Genomic DNA, 14,994 nt, shown 5'->3' with positions numbered 1-14,994 from the left:
TTCCACCAGGAGGGCCCCAAGAGGATCGTAGGCTCCAGCCAGCTGGGCGCTTCCCACTCACAGAGGCCTTTCTGTCCCCACCGCTGCTGGCTCCTCCTCTGGTCCCTCGGGACAGTCTGGCCTGGCCTGCCTGCTGCAGGACAAAGCCACTTTCTCCTGTGTCCCCAGATCCCCATCTGGTGACCAGCTCCCTCTGCCTCTTGCTCTCCTCTCCTCCTTCCCCTGGCTGGACACCTCCTCCAGCTGCTCTCCTGGCTCCCACAGCCCTGTCCCCCTGCCTCTGCTGTGTTTCCAGCTGGGATCTGGTCACTCTGTCTTCATTTGGTCTGTCCACATGGGAGGTGAGACCAGGCCTTAGCCTGGGTTCTAGCCCTGGGAGCCCATCTCAGGGCTGGCCAGTAGCACCCTCTAGGTGCCAGGGAGGTGTTCAGGGTGCAAACACCCTCCCCAGACAGGCCCCCAATCCGAGACTTGCCTTGGCCCTCTGCGGGTCTCCCACCCTCCCTCCTGGGCAGGCCTCAGCTGGCATACCTACCTGGGTCTCTGTCCTCAGGCCTGAGCCACTGGTGCCTGTGTCTCAAGCTGTAGAGGCATCTTCCCAGGCCAGGGAGTATCCTGGGTCCACTTCTCTTCTGGGTCACTCACTCTAAGTGGGACTCCTTCATCGTAGGGAATGCTGGAAGGACATAAGAAGCTCTCAGCCTGGAGCAGCCCATCAGAGCTTGGTCCTGTAAGCCAGCTTCCCCTTTAATGGCAGGTCTGCTCAAAAACCCAGCACGAGGCCGAGGCGGGAGGATCACTTGAGCTGGGGAGTTCAAGACCAGCCTGGGCAACATAAGGCAACCCTATTTCTACAAAAAGTTTAAAAAATTAGCCAGGTGTGGTGGTGCATGCCTGTGGTCCCAGGTATTTGGGAGGCTGAGGTGGGAGGATCCCTTGAACCCAAGAGGTTGAGGCTGCAGTGAGCTGTGATTGAGCCACTGCTCTCCATCCTGGGTGACAGAGCGAGATCTTGTCTCAAAAACAAAACAAAACAAAACAAACCAGCACAACACGCAAGCCCCCGCCCCCCCCATCCCCGCACCTACCCTGCTTCCAGCACACCCCTCACCGCCAGTGCCAGGCCTGGGGTCCCTGCACTCCCTCACTTCCAGGCCCCTGTGCCTGGTGGCTCTTCTACCAGGAAGGCCCTTCCCCTCTGCTCCAGGCTGACCGCACTACATCCTTCAGAACTCTGCTCTGGCCCCAATCCCCTTCCCCCTGAAGCCTGGTTAGATAAAACACAGGGGACAGCTTTCTCCTGGCCCAGGGGGCCCTGGCTATTTGCAAGCAGGACAGGGCTCCTTCTAGGCCTGGCATTGGCCTGGCCCACAGTGGGTGCTCTGTGAATGGCACTGGGGAGCCGTATCCAGTGAAATCACATGGGAAACACCATCCTTGAGTGGGCACCAAGCCAGGCTGAGGCCTAAGGGATGGGGAAGGGCTGGGAACAGCTCAGTGGGATGGCAGGGGAGGCCAGTGTGGATGTGGAGTCGGTGGCCAGCAGTGAGCAAGGCTGCTGCAGCTCAGGACAGCGTGGCCAGCAGTGTCCAGGCCAGGCTAGCCACGGCCCCACATGGAACTGAACCCACCATGCAGATGAAACAAGGGCTTTTCATACCATCCAGAGCCTTGGGGGAGGCGGCCCCAGCTGGCCCTTGGTCTGTGGGCTTCTCTGTGGCCCCTGGCTGGGTATTGGAGGAAGGTATGAAAAAGACTGGAGGCCCGGCGCGGTGGCTCACACCTGTAATCCCAGCACTTTGGGAGGCCAAGGCGGGCGGATCACCTGAGGTCAGGAGTTCGAGACCAGCCTGACCAACATGGAGAAACCCCGTCTCTACTAAAAATACGAAATTAGCCGGGCATGGTGGCCCATGCCTGTAATCCCAGCTACTCGGGAGGCTGAGGCAGGAGAATCACTTGAACCCCGGAGGTGGAGGTTGCGGTGAGCCAAGATCGCGCCATTGCACTCTAGCCTGGTCAAGAAGAACAAAACTCCATCTCAAAAAAAAAAAAAAAAAAAAGGCTGGGCGCGGTGGCTCATGCCTGTAATCCCAGCACTTTGGGAGGCCAAGGCGGGAGGATCACGAGGTCTGGAGATCGAGACCATCCTGGCTAACATGGTGAAACCCCGTCTCTACTAAAAATACAAAAAAAAAAAAAATTAGCCGGGCATGGTGGTGGGCGCCTGTAGTCCCATCTATTTGGGAGGCTGAGGCAGGAGAATGGCGTGAACCCAGGAGGCGGAGCTTGCAGTGAGCCAAGATTGCGCCACTGCACTCCAGCCTGGGCGACAGAGCGAGACTCCGTCTCAAAAAAAAAAAAAGACTGGAGGCTGTGCCTGGCTTTGGGCGTGGAGCTAAGATGTGGTCCTGTGTCCTTCCTGTCCTGAGCTCTGACCACTTCCTCCTTCACTCCACTTTCCGGCTGGCCTGATAGTTTCCCAATCCTTCAGGTTTTAGTGCTGTGTCACCCCTGGGGGTCCCATGCTGTCCCTGTACTTTTGGAGGCCCCATCTTAGCTGTAATTGTGTTCTCACTGTGTAAGCCTGGACCACTCTGGGCAGAGGTGGCAGGAAGACCGGCCCCTCTGTCCCCTGATGTATCCCCAGCAGTGGGCACCAAGTGAAGAACTGGCAACAGCCACCCAGCCCCTGAGCCTCCCAGGGCTCCACGTCTGCACTCCTGGCCTCTGAGCCTTAGGGCCTTGCTCCCCTGGGCCTCTTGTGAAGACAACTGCCTGGCCACAAGGTGGTCCAGGAGGTTGCTGCCCACCTCAGCCTTGCCAGCACTCCCACCCATCCGTAGGCTCTGTCGGCCTGGGTAGGGTCGCTCCTCCCCTTCTGGTGCCTCAAGTGCCTCTGGCTGTACAAACCTTGATTTTCCAAATCTTCTATTACAGCCCAACCCACACCTTGAGGTGGGATTTGGAATCACCCTGACCTACAGGGCCAAGAGTTCATGTCCTGACACCTGCCTCCAAGAGACATGTGCCTCCTCTGCTGCCCAGCCCTGCAGGAGTGATAAGGGTTCCCATGGACTCTGGCCTGGGGCGGGAAGCCTGCTCTGCTCACCGGATTCCGCGAGCCTCCCCTCCAACTCCAACGTTCACCTGAACGATGTTCAACCACCACAAACCACTGGAGCAGAACAGGCCATTCATTAATTCATTCATGCAGCAGGTACTCCCTGAACATTTGCTGTTGCCCAGTCACGGTGTGGGCTGGGGTTCAACACTCGTTTGTTCAGTCAACAAACATTGATTGAGTGCCTACTGTGTGCTGCATTTACCTGAGGTGATGGGGGCAGAGCACTGGCCTAAACAATGCCCTGCCTGGGCCGGGCACGGTGGCTCATGCCTGTAATCCCAACACTTTGGGAGGCCGAGGCGGGCAAATCATGGGGTCAGGAGTTCGAGACCAGCCTGGCCAACCATCGCTACTAAAAATACAAAAAATTAGCTGTGTGTGGTGGCGGGCGCCTGTAATCCCAGCTACTCAGGAGGCTGAGGCAGGAGAATCACTTGAACCCGGGAGGCGGAGGTTACAGTGAGCCGAGATTGCACCACTGCACTCCAGCCTGGGCGACAGAATGAGACACGGTCTCAAAACAAAAAACAAAACAAAACAAAAACAGCAACTCCCCGCCTTTGTGGGGTTCACTTCTCACAGGGGAGTCAGGCAGCCAAGAATGCAGAAAGGCAGCCTGGCATGGAGGATGGGAAGGTGCTCACCGAGTGGGCGTGGCCTGGGGAGCTGAGGCCTGACCAAATGCGTCCCCAGCCACACGTTTCTCTGGGGACAAGTGGTCCAGGAGGGAGGAACAGGAAGTGCAGAGACCCTGAGGCAGGCCCGAAAAGCAACTCCATGCAGGTCCAGAAGAGTGCATGTGGGCTTTGCCCCAGGGGTGAAGCCCCCTCCCAAACTCAGTGAGGACATGTGTGTGGAGGTGGGGGCAGAACCCAACTGCAAGGAAACACAACTGCCTGAGGGGTCCACGGGGCAGCATGAGGGAGATGTTAGTTTTCATTTTGGGTCCTAGATCACTGTCAGAGGTGTGTGAACCAGAGCAACTCCATCTTGAATGGGAGCTGGGTAAAATAAGGCTGGGGCCTACTGAGCTGCATTTCTGGATGGTTAAAGGATTCCAAGTCAGGATGACACAGGAGGTCGGCACAAGATACAGGTCACAAAGACCTTGCTGATAAAAGAGATTCCGATAAAGAAGCCGGCCAAAACCCACCAAAACCAAGATGGCAACGATAGTGACCTCTGGTTGTCCTTGCCGCTACACTCCCACCAGCACCATGACGGTTTACAGACGCCACGGCAACGTCAGGAAGTTCCCCTATATGGTCTACAAAGGGGAGGGATGAATTATCCACTCCTTGTTTAGCATGTCATCCAAAAAAACATAAAAACGGGCAACCAGCAGCCCTCAGGGCTGCTCTGTAGAGAAGCCATTCTTTATTCCTTTACTTTCCTGATAACTTGCTTTTGCTTTACTCTATGGGCTTGCCCTGAATTCTTTCTTGCGCAAGATCCAAGAACCCTCTCTTGAGGTCTGGAACCTCTTTCCTGTAACAGCATGATTTGTTTTTTTTTTCGGTTTGTTTGTTTGTTTTTTGAGACAGAGTTTTGCCCTTGTTGCCCAGGCTGGAGTGCAATGGCGCGATCTTGGCTCATGGCAACCTCCGCCTCCCAGGTTCAAGCGATTCTCCTGCCTCAGCCTCTGGAGTAGCTGGGATTATAAGCATGCAACACCATGCTTATATATTTATATTTAATATTTGTATCTATTTTTAGTAGAGACAGGGTTTCTCCATGTTAGTCAGGCTGGTCTCAAACCCCAGACCTCAGGTGATCCGCCCGCCTTGGCCTCCCAAAGTGCTGGGATTACAGAAGCGAGCCACCACGCCCGGTTTTTTTTTTTTTTTTTTTTTGAGACAGAATTTTGCTCTGTCACCCAGGCTGGAGTGCAGTGGTGCGATCTTGGCTCACTGTAACCTCCGCCTCCCGGGTTCAAGCGATTCTCGTGCCTCATCCTCCCAAGTAGCTGGGACTACAGGTACACGCCACCACACCTGGCTGATTTTTGTATTTTTAGTGGAGACGGGGTTTCACTATGTTGCCCAAGCTGGTCTTGAACTCCTGGGCTCAAGCGATCATTCTGTCTCGGTCTCCCAAGGTGTTAGGATTACAGGCATGAGCCACTGCACCTGGCCACCATTTGAATTCTTTTAAGCAGTCACATATATTACTTTTCGACTTACTATATAGTTTCTAGGAGAAAGTTTTGTGCCCAACTGGCAGAAGCTACCCTTTCATATTTTTCACAAGCAAACTATTTTATTTTTATTTTTATTGAGATGAAGTCTCACTCTGTCTCCCAGGCTGGAGTGCAGCAGCAGGATCTCGGCTCACTGAAACCTCCGCCTCCTGAGTTCAAGGCCTCCTGCCTCAGCCTCCCGAGTAGCTGGGACTACAGGCTCCTGCCACCACACCCGGCTAATTTTTCTATTTTTATTAGAGACGGGGTTTCACCATGTTGGCCAGGCTGGTCTCGAATTCCTGACCCCACTTAGGACTCCCAAAGTGCTGGGATTACAGGCTTGAGCCACCGCGCCGATCACAAGCAAGATATTTTAAAACCTGATAGTAAAATAACAATGTGGGCGAGGGGCTGCAGAGCGCTCTGGTCACCAGGCAATGGGAAGCGGGAAGGGTGTGCGGGAGGGAGCCCCAAGCCGCGGGGTGGCATCCCGGAACCTGGTCTGGTTCCAGCCTCCCAACAGCTCAGCCGTAGCCCAGGCCTCTTCAATGCACTCTGGCCGGTTGTCTCTGCACCAGGAGGTCTCCGTCCGAGTCTTGGTTAGCGCAAAGGTGGCCATGCCACTCTCAGGTTCAAAGCCCGTGCTGGGACAGAACGTAGCTTTCCCCTGCGGGGCGTCCCTGGGGCCTCTTCCTCCCTTAGCTCAATGGTCGGTTCCTCTGCCCACGCCAGCTGGCGCGACCCAGAGGGTCCTGGGATCTCTCGGGGCGGGGCGCGGAGTGGACAGGGCGGGCATGGGCCCGGGGCCTGGAGCAGAGCAGGAACGGGGACGGGAGCTCGAGGGAGCAGGCCAGGGCCAGACACCGGAGCGGGTCCAGGGGACGGAGAGGGACGGGGGACAGGCTGGAGAGATGGGGCCGGGCCCTGTCTCGAGTCTCGGACCGGACGCGGGGGGGCTGGGGGGACGTGGACAGGGCGGGGTCAGAGAGAACCCGGACAGAGTCTGGGGTGCGCAGCGGGGGTGGGCGGGCTCCAGGGCAGGGCGCGGGACCGGGCGGGATGTGGCGGGATGGGGCGGGGCGGGGCGCCCGGGGCCCGCCCCGCTGGGGGGTCTACACCGCCCGCCCGGTCTCGTGACGCTGGTCAGTGGCGCGGGTCACGAGTGCCGACTTGACAGACGGCAGCGGCGACATGGCTTCGGAGCAGGACGTGCGCGCCCGGCTGCAGCGCGCTGGCCAGGAGCACCTCCTGCGCTTCTGGGCCGAGCTGGCGCCGGAGCCACGAGCCGCGCTGCTGGCGGAGCTGGCGCTGCTGGAGCCCGAGGCGCTGCGCGAGCACTGCCGGCGGGCGGCGGAGGCCTGCGCGCGCCCCCACGGCCCGCCGCCCGACTTGGCCGCGCGCCTGCGGCCCCTGCCCCCAGAGCGCGTGGGCAGGGCCAGCCGCAGCGACCCCGAGACACGGCGGCGCTGGGAGGAGGAAGGTAAGCGGGGTGGGAGGCCCTGGGGGCCGGCAGGGGGTCGTGCCCACGGAGCGGGTGGGAACCGAGGCCGCGCTCGGGGAACTGTAGTTCTCCTCGCTACTTTGAGACGTGTCTCGCCTCACGCGTTCCGGCCCCCGAGTCCTGGCGCCCCAGCCCCAGGGTTGGTTTCCCCTAAAGCGGAAGGGTGGGCGGGTCCCGGGCGTCCCTTCACGGCGCCCGTACCCCCAGGTTTCCGTCAGATTTCTCTGAACAAGGTGGCCGTCCTGCTGCTGGCTGGGGGGCAGGGCACTCGCCTGGGCGTGACCTACCCCAAGGGTATGTACCGTGTGGGGCTGCCCAGCCGGAAGACCCTGTACCAGCTGCAGGCGGAGCGGATTCGGCGGGTGGAGCAGCTGGCCGGTGAGCGCCACGGGACCCGCTGCACCGTCCCCTGGTGTGTCCTGCCTGCCCTACCTCGGCCCGGAGGTACCCTTCCCCACGCCCCCCCACATCCCCGCTCCAGACGCGAGCCCCAACCCCGGCACAGACCGGGACATTGCCCAGAACCGGCCCAAAATGGGGCCTGGCCCCAGCCCCAACTGGACACTGGACCCCGAACCCCGATGCCGGCTCTGGTCCGAGCCCCGTCTGCCTGCAGGGCCAGGCGTACTCGCGGCCGGCTCACCGCGCCTCCCTTGCAGGTATGTCATGACCAGCGAGTTCACTCTGGGGCCCACGGCCGAGTTCTTCAGGGAGCACAACTTCTTCCACCTGGACCCCGCCAACGTGGTCATGTTTGAGCAGCGCCTGCTGCCTGCTGTGACCTTTGATGGCAAAGTTATCCTGGAGCGGAAAGACAAAGTTGCCATGGCCCCAGGTGTGGCCCGCTCCTGAGACGGGGAGGGACCGCCCAGACTAGAACTGGGAGCGTAGCTGGGGGTCCACGCGCCCGGGTTCGCGGCTGCCCCGAGGCTGTGTGGTCCCGGGTTAGGCGCCTCTTTTTCTGGGCCTTGATCGTCATTTGTCACATGGTACACCAACTGGGCTGTCTGGTTAGTGACCAGGGCTGCCTTAGGCACAAGGCCGGGGCTTCCCCCGCCTCCAGCACGTCCTAGACTCCCAGAGCGATCCCTGGCGGGAGCCCTCGCGATGCCCATTCCCTTCTCCGTCTGCAGACGGCAACGGGGGCCTCTACTGCGCGCTGGAGGACCACAAGATCCTGGAGGACATGGAGCGCCGGGGAGTGGAGTTTGTGCACGTGTACTGTGTGGACAACATCCTGGTGCGGCTGGCGGACCCTGTCTTCATCGGCTTCTGTGTGTTGCAGGGCGCAGACTGTGGCGCCAAGGTTAGCGCCCAACTGCGCGGCGCCCCGCACCCGAGGCTGGCCCCGCCCCTCGCGGAGCCCCGCCCCTCCGCCCAGCCCTCGGAACCCATCCCTGGTCTTGGCTGCAGGTGGTGGAAAAGGCATACCCCGAGGAGCCCGTGGGCGTGGTGTGCCAGGTGGACGGTGTCCCCCAGGTGGTGGAGTACAGCGAGATCAGTCCTGAGACCGCACAGCTACGTGCCTCCGACGGGAGCCTGCTGTACAATGCAGGCAACATCTGCAACCACTTCTTCACCCGAGGCTTCCTTAAGGCGGTCACCAGGTGTGCGGCAGCAGGTGGCTGCGATTGCCGGCCAGAGCCGCCTGCGTTGACCAGGGACCCGCGGGGTCCCAGTGAGCTGAGTGCCCTGGGCCACAGCGGCTGTGGTCAGGAGTGGCTGTGGTCAGGCACGGCTGATGGGTCGGGGTGGAGAATGGATCCTGAGCTTGCAAAGGCAGAGGTGCTGGCGATCAGGCACAAGCCGTGCTCAGCAGGCAGCTGCTGTAAGGCTCTGTGATCAAGTCTGCCATCTCCTCCTTCTGGGGACCTGCCCTGGTGCCCAGGGTGCTACCTCTGCTCCGGGGCTTGCCAGTTTGTTTGCCTGGGCAGGGATGTGGCTGATGGTGCCTGGCACTTGGCACAGGGATGCAGGGAGGAGGCCTGTGCCTGCTTCTCCCTGGAGATCTGGCCCTACTCTGCCGCTTCTGTGCCCTGTAGTGTCCTTCTGCCATCCTGTCCCACCCAGCTGGGTGTGCTCAGAAGTGGGGACAGAGCCCCCAGCGGTGCCATATCTGATCTGTTTCTTTCCTCCCCTCTGCTCTCCCGTGCCCCAGGGAGTTTGAGCCTTTGCTGAAGCCACACGTGGCTGTGAAGAAGGTCCCGTATGTGGATGAGGAGGGGAATCTGGTAAAGCCGCTAAAACCGAACGGGATAAAGATGGAGAAGTTTGTGTTTGATGTGTTCCGGTTTGCTAAGTTAGTAGTAGAACTCATTTATTTTCCCCTTCTTCCTTCTCTCAGTTTTGGTGGTGGGAACTGAGGCACAGCTGGTAGGGAAGTAGAGGCTTGAGGGAGCCAAGGGCCCCGCGGGCAAGTCTCAGGGAGAAGACCAGAGGGTGCTCTTGGCCCTGAGGGTAAGCAGCCCCTGAGGTGGGGGCATAGGGAGTCCTTGGGGCTGTGGACTTGGGAGGACAGTAGTGCCACCTCCCGGACCTTCCACTGCCCCCACCCATGGTTAGGAGAGGTCTCCTGGCCAGGTTGCCAGGGCGGCTCGCAGGGCCTTTGGCCCTCACTACAGGGGTCCCAGGGTTGGGCTTTCGGCTGCTGGAAATGGCTGCTGGGATTGGGCCATCCCTGGCGTCTCAGGAGCAAAGACACTCAGTACCTGCGGGGGCTCCTCCCTAGACTTGCTGCCCATGGGACCAGACCTTCACTCTGTCACTGGAAACCTGGCCCAGCTCTCACCTGCCCGGATCAGGGCCTCTGTGCCAGGACGTGGGTGACTAGCCCTTTCCCCACCAGGAACTTTGCTGCCTTGGAAGTGCTGCGGGAGGAGGAATTTTCCCCACTGAAGAACGCAGAGCCGGCCGACAGGGACAGTCCCCGCACCGCTCGCCAGGCCCTGCTCACCCAGCACTACCGGTGGGCTCTGCGGGCCGGGGCCCGCTTCCTGGATGCCCATGGGGCCTGGCTCCCAGAGCTGCCCAGGTGAGTGTGGCCCTGGGGTAGCTACAGCCAGAAGGGGAGGGCTGTCAGGACCCAATCTTCAGCTCCAGAGCCCTGTTGGCTCTGCGACAGCCATGCTGGGGAGGGGTCTTCCTTCCCGGCACCACCGCAGGTGCAGGTAGCCTTGTGCCCAGCCAGCTCCAGGTCACACGGTGACCGTCGGCACAGCCTCCTGGCCCGACCCTTCAAGTTGTGCTCAGTGCACTGAGGGAGGCAGGGGCTCCCCAACTCCCTCCCCAACTTATCCACAAGGTTTTGGTTTGTTTACAAAGGCATACTTAGATTTGGCTTTTATTTATTTATTTTTATTTTTATTTACTTTTTTGAGATGGAGTCTCACTCTGTCGCCCAGGCTGTAGTGCAGTGGTGGGATCTCGGCTCGCTGCAAGCTCCACCCTCCCCCGGTTTCTGCCATTCTCCTGCCTCAGCCTCCTGAGTAGCTGGGACTACAGGCGCCTGCCAACACGCCCAGCTCATTTTTTTGTATTTTTTTTTTTTTTTAGTAGAGACAGGGTTTCACCGTGTTAGCCAGGATGGTCTCAAACTCCTGACCTGTGATCTGCCCGCCTCGGCCTCGCAAAGTGCTGGGATTACAGGCGTGAGCCACCGCACCCGGCTATTTTTTTATTTTTATTTTTCTTATTTGTATACATTTGTGGGATGCGTGTGCAACTCTGGTCAGTCAGGTCAGGGCTTTTAGGGGATCCATCACCCAACCAACGTTGTTCCCATTTATTCACAGGCTTTGAAACTGAGCCCCGGGCATGAATTCAGAAAGTAGCAGGACAGTTTGATTTCAGGGCTGGGAAAGAAAAGGACGTTTGGCTTCCATCTCCCTGATTTTCTAGGGCCACCCCTAAATCTAGCTGCCTAGGCTCTGCGTGGGAGGCCTGTGGGGGTGCTTTCTACCCCAAATCAGGTCCTGTCACTTGGCAGTGGGATGTGTGCTCAGGGTTTGGGGTGTCCAGAGGAAGATGAGCTTGCTGAGACAGGAGCTGTGGGGAGCCAGGTGTGTAGAGCTCAGTCTCCTATTGGGACTGGGGGTGCTGGGGGAGGGCTCTGGGCAGGTGCTGCAAGGAGATATTGACAAGTGGACTTTCCCTAGCTTGCCCCCAAATGGAGACCCTCCGGCCATCTGTGAGATATCGCCCTTGGTGTCTTACTCTGGAGAGGTGAGAGCTGCCCATCCCTATCTGGGGCTTTTCTGGAGTCAGGTTTGGAATAACATCTGGGGAGAGGTGGCTGCTCGGGTGGAGACGGCACAGCTCTACCTCGGTTAACCAATGGGGTCGGTGGTTTAAATTTGCAGAAGACTTTCCAAGATATGGGTTGGGGTGGGGTGAGGCATCCAGAGGCCTTTGCAGGTCCTGGGAGGGCATGGGGATGAGACAGCCCAGGTCTGAGCCCAGTGTGGGGCCAGTCAGGCCTTGGTGGGGGCCTTGCGGAGGGAGGACACTGGCCTCTGCTACCTCCCTGACCTCGGCTGCCCTTGCCCCTTTCTCTGGTCAGGTCAGACCTGTGCGTGACAGGAGGGTCCCCTGCTGGCCTAGGGTCTTGAGTGTGGTCTTGGGTGGCCTTGCAGTGTGTGTCTGCTCCTGGCCCTGGAAGCCTTTCTGTCCCCACCCCTCCCTGACTCCAGGCAGACCTGGGATCGCACCTGGGGACTGTGGCTCTTGGTGTGGCCAGAGGGGCTGTGGCCCACCAAAAGGTGGGTACTTGGCCATTGTCCCCTGCTCGTCTCCAGGGTTTAGAAGTGTACCTGCAAGGCCGGGAGTTCCAGTCCCCGCTCATCCTGGATGAAGACCAGGCCAGGGAGCTGCAGCTGCAGGAGTCCTGACCCCCCCAGACTGCCCCCAGACTCCCCCGAGACCTGCCAGCCCCGGCATCCTGGAAGTCCCGACTCCCCCCAGACCTGCCAGCCCCGGCGTCCTGGAGCTGGGGGCTACAGCCCAGCCTGAGCTCTGGGTGGGAAAGCAGCCTGCCACATGCTTCCAGCCTGCAGAACACAGAATGAAACATGCTGGTAGACTCCACGAGGGCAGGGCCTCTCCTGTCGCCTCTGGACACAAGTGGCGACAGCCTGCTGGGGGCTCTGTGGCTCCATTCCTGGCTGTGGGGTCTAGTCAAGAGGCAGAGGGACTTGGGACCTGGGAGAATGGGGCTGAGAGGAGGCTTCGGGTTGGAGCCCAAGGGAGGTGTGGTGTCATCTGGGGAGAACAGGAGGGCACGTCCCTTTGGGAGCCCGCCTTGTGGATCCACCGCACCCCACCGAGCACTAGAAGCTGCATAAGCTACACAGGATGTGCTTCTGCAGCCTACAGATGCAGAACCAGAATGAGGGGGACAATTCCACCCACTCGAGGGCTGCCCCCTCTTCCTTAGCAGACGAACCAGTAATGGGGGCAAGGCTGGGGCATCCCAGCCCACACACCCTGGATGCCCAGCAAGGCCACAGAAAGAGCCTGATGTCCATGATCCAGGTGGCTCTGAGAAGCTTGGCCTGGACACCTGAGCCTGCGGCCGGTGCTCCTGCCTTCTCCCCATCTATCCCCAAGGCCTCTGCCTCTCAGCCTCTTCCATGGTCGGTTTAGGCTGCTGAGTTTTCTGTGCTTCCCCAAGAACCAGTGGGATCAATGCCGGCGGCCTCTGTGATGGTTGCTGACTAATCCGGGATTTCATGAGTCAGAGGCACCACCCCTCACCCCAGCTGCCTGCTGCTTCTGATGGATCTTGGTGCTCAGGCTGCCTGGCTCTCCGAGTGAGGACGCAGCCTCCATATTTGGTGCACTCAGGCATGGCTGGGACAAGCCAGCTGCCCCAGGGTTCTTCCCCTGGTGATTCTCGCCTGCTTTCTCATCTCAGGGGAGGCAGTGGCACCTCCCTCTCCCTGCTGACATGAAGAGAGCTATGATATGCCACTGCTGCCAACTCATCCTCTGCCCCCACCTCGAAACCCACGGCCCCCAGTGGAGGGCCACTACTCATCCCCATTGGTTTCCCAGCGGAGGGGTGTTGTCTGGAAGGGCAGGTTCAGATGCAGCCTTCCAGATTTAGAGGCACTGGGAGGACAGTGGCTGAGTGGAGGCGCCCAGACCTGGGCAGGCAGCAGGCTCAGGCCCACACCTTGTGATTTTTGAAACCAAAGCCCAGAGGATGATGTTTACTTCTCTCTCCCTGGCTCTGCCCTTCTTACTGCAAACCATGCTGTGCCTTAGGGCCCTTCTCATAGCTGTTCCTCATGGCCACGACTGGAACAGGGATGCAACCTCTTTCTACGCAAGCACAGTTAGTTGGGTGAAGTCTTTTTTTTGTTTGTTTTAGACGGAGTTTCACTCTTGTTGCCCAGGCTGGAGTGAAGTGGCGTGACCTTGGCTCACTGCAACCTCCACGCCAGCCTCAGCCTCCCTAGTAGCTGGGACTACAGGCACCCACTACCACGCCTGGCTAATTCTTTGTATTTTTAGTAGAGATGGGGTTTGACCGGGTTAGCCAGGATGGTCTCGATCTCCTGACCTCGTGATCCGCCCACCTCGGCCTCCCAAAGTGCTGGGATTATAGGTGTGAGCCACCGCGCCGGGCCGGTTGCTGGCATCTTAATGTTCTGTAGGTGGAATATTTCCAATAAACACAAGGTGCTGTAATTGACTGCTACTCTGGCAAGTGCAGTTTTTGGCCAGTGCACGGGTGTTGGGAACAAGGATCAGGTGTTTACAGCTGTGTCCCAGGGCTGGAGCTCACTGGGGGCCCCCTTAGGGACAGGAGTTCACACATGAAGGCCAAGACTACTTGGGGTGCCAAGGAATCCCCCCACGCTCCCATCCCACTCTTCACCAGGGTCTCAGGAGGGCCTGAGACAACCTGCAGTCAGGAACCTCGGGGCGCTCTCCAGGGCAGGCTTCTGCATGCTCAGCTCTGACAGCCTGGAGACTCACTCTCCTGCACCTGCATCCTTGAGATGCCAAGGTTTCCCTGCTAACCACGTGAGGATGCTTGGGGTACTCCAGGGACTGACAAGAGTGAGTGGTGTCAACCTAAAGAGAAACTCAGGCTCTCCAGAATAAATGAATTTAATCAAGAATAACACATAATTGCAATGCAGAGTATGCAAGCCTCAGTGGGTCACAGGCATATGGTGGGGATTGAGGAAAGGGGGAATTTTTTTTTTTTTGAGACTGGATCTCACTCTGTTGCCCAGGCTGGAGTGCAGTGGTGCAATCATGGCTCACTGCAGCCTCAACCTCCTGGGCTTAGGTGGTCTTCCCACCTCAGCCTCCAGAGTAGCTGGGACCACAGGTGCACACCACCACACTGGACTCATTTTTTTATTTTTTGTAGAGACAGGGGTTTCACCATGTTGCCCAGGTTGGACTCCTGAGCTCAGGGGATCTGCCCACCTTGGCCTCCAAAAGTGCTGGGATTACTACAGGCATGAGTCACTGTGCCCCGCCCACGGGAATTTGTTTTTTTTTTTTTTTTTTTTTTTTTGAGACAGAGTCTTGCTCTGTTGCCCAGGCTGGAGTGCAGTGGTGCCATCTCGGCTCACTGCAACCTCCACCTCCTGGGTTCAAGGAATTCTCCTGCCTAAGCCTCCCGTGTAGCTGGGACTACAGGTGCCTGCCACCAACCACGCCCTGCTAATTTTTTTGTGTTTTTTGTAGAGACGGGTGTCTCACCATGTTGGCCAGGCTAGTCTTGAACTCCTGACCTCAAGTGATCCACCTGCCTCGGCCTCCCAAAGTCCTGGGATTACAGAAGCCACTGCGCCTGGCCTCAAGGGGAATCTTTTAAAAAAGAGAAGTTCCCATAAACTGCTTTGAAACCATAAAGACCAAAGGTTAGAAGGGTTTGCCGCAGGCGCTCCGTTGCTAATGTTTTTGTGAGGGCTTCTTCAGGGCCTCTTGTTAGAGTGTGACATAAACGACTTCATTTGGGTACCAGCAAGTGTCACAGGGGGCAGAGACCAGCAGAAACCTAAAGATGACCCCTAGAAGAGCAGGAGGCCAGGGGAACAGAGTTAGACGAGCCACATGCTAAGCAGGACGTCGCTGCCGGGGGAGCCCTCCAGACACGCAGAAATGCCACAGTCAGGACCGTGGGACGCAGCGGATTCGCCCAAGGGGCAGGAGCAGCCTGGC

General features: G+C 58.8%; 1 protein-coding gene across 2 annotated transcripts; it reads left to right on the top strand.

Annotated features, from left to right (window-relative positions):
• Window positions 1–6,423: 6,423 nt before the first annotated feature.
• On the top strand, window positions 6,424–13,504 carry UAP1L1 (UDP-N-acetylglucosamine pyrophosphorylase 1 like 1). Of its 2 annotated transcripts, XM_520388.7 has the most exons (9): window positions 6,428–6,789; window positions 7,018–7,222; window positions 7,470–7,645; window positions 7,944–8,116; window positions 8,224–8,417; window positions 8,969–9,109; window positions 9,656–9,841; window positions 10,965–11,031; window positions 11,604–13,504. In XM_520388.7, exons 1-9 carry the CDS (start codon window positions 6,501–6,503, stop codon window positions 11,694–11,696), a joined length of 1,524 nt encoding a protein of 507 aa, XP_520388.2. In that variant the 5' UTR covers window positions 6,428–6,500; the 3' UTR covers window positions 11,697–13,504. The 2 variants fall into 2 exon arrangements, with proteins under 2 accessions (XP_009456040.1, XP_520388.2); XM_009457765.5 differs by lacking the exon at window positions 11,604–13,504 and having other exon boundaries at window positions 6,424–6,789; window positions 10,965–11,240.
• Window positions 13,505–14,994: the final 1,490 nt, after the last annotated feature.

This window comes from Pan troglodytes, chromosome 11 (genome assembly GCF_028858775.2).
Source record: "Pan troglodytes isolate AG18354 chromosome 11, NHGRI_mPanTro3-v2.0_pri, whole genome shotgun sequence".
Classification (NCBI taxonomy): Eukaryota; Metazoa; Chordata; class Mammalia; order Primates; family Hominidae; genus Pan; species Pan troglodytes.
This window is presented reverse-complemented; position numbering and strand designations above follow the sequence as displayed.

Excerpts from the sequence above, each read along its gene's own strand:
- UAP1L1 (XM_009457765.5), top strand. The coding sequence starts at position 6,501 with ATGGCTTCGGAGCAGGACGTGCGCGCCCGGCTGCAGCGCGCTGGCCAG. Across the intron at positions 6,790-7,017 it reads GCGGCGCTGGGAGGAGGAAG|GTTTCCGTCAGATTTCTCTG; the intron begins GTAAGCGGGGTG and ends CCGTACCCCCAG. Across the intron at positions 9,842-10,964 it reads TGGCTCCCAGAGCTGCCCAG|CTTGCCCCCAAATGGAGACC; the intron begins GTGAGTGTGGCC and ends GACTTTCCCTAG.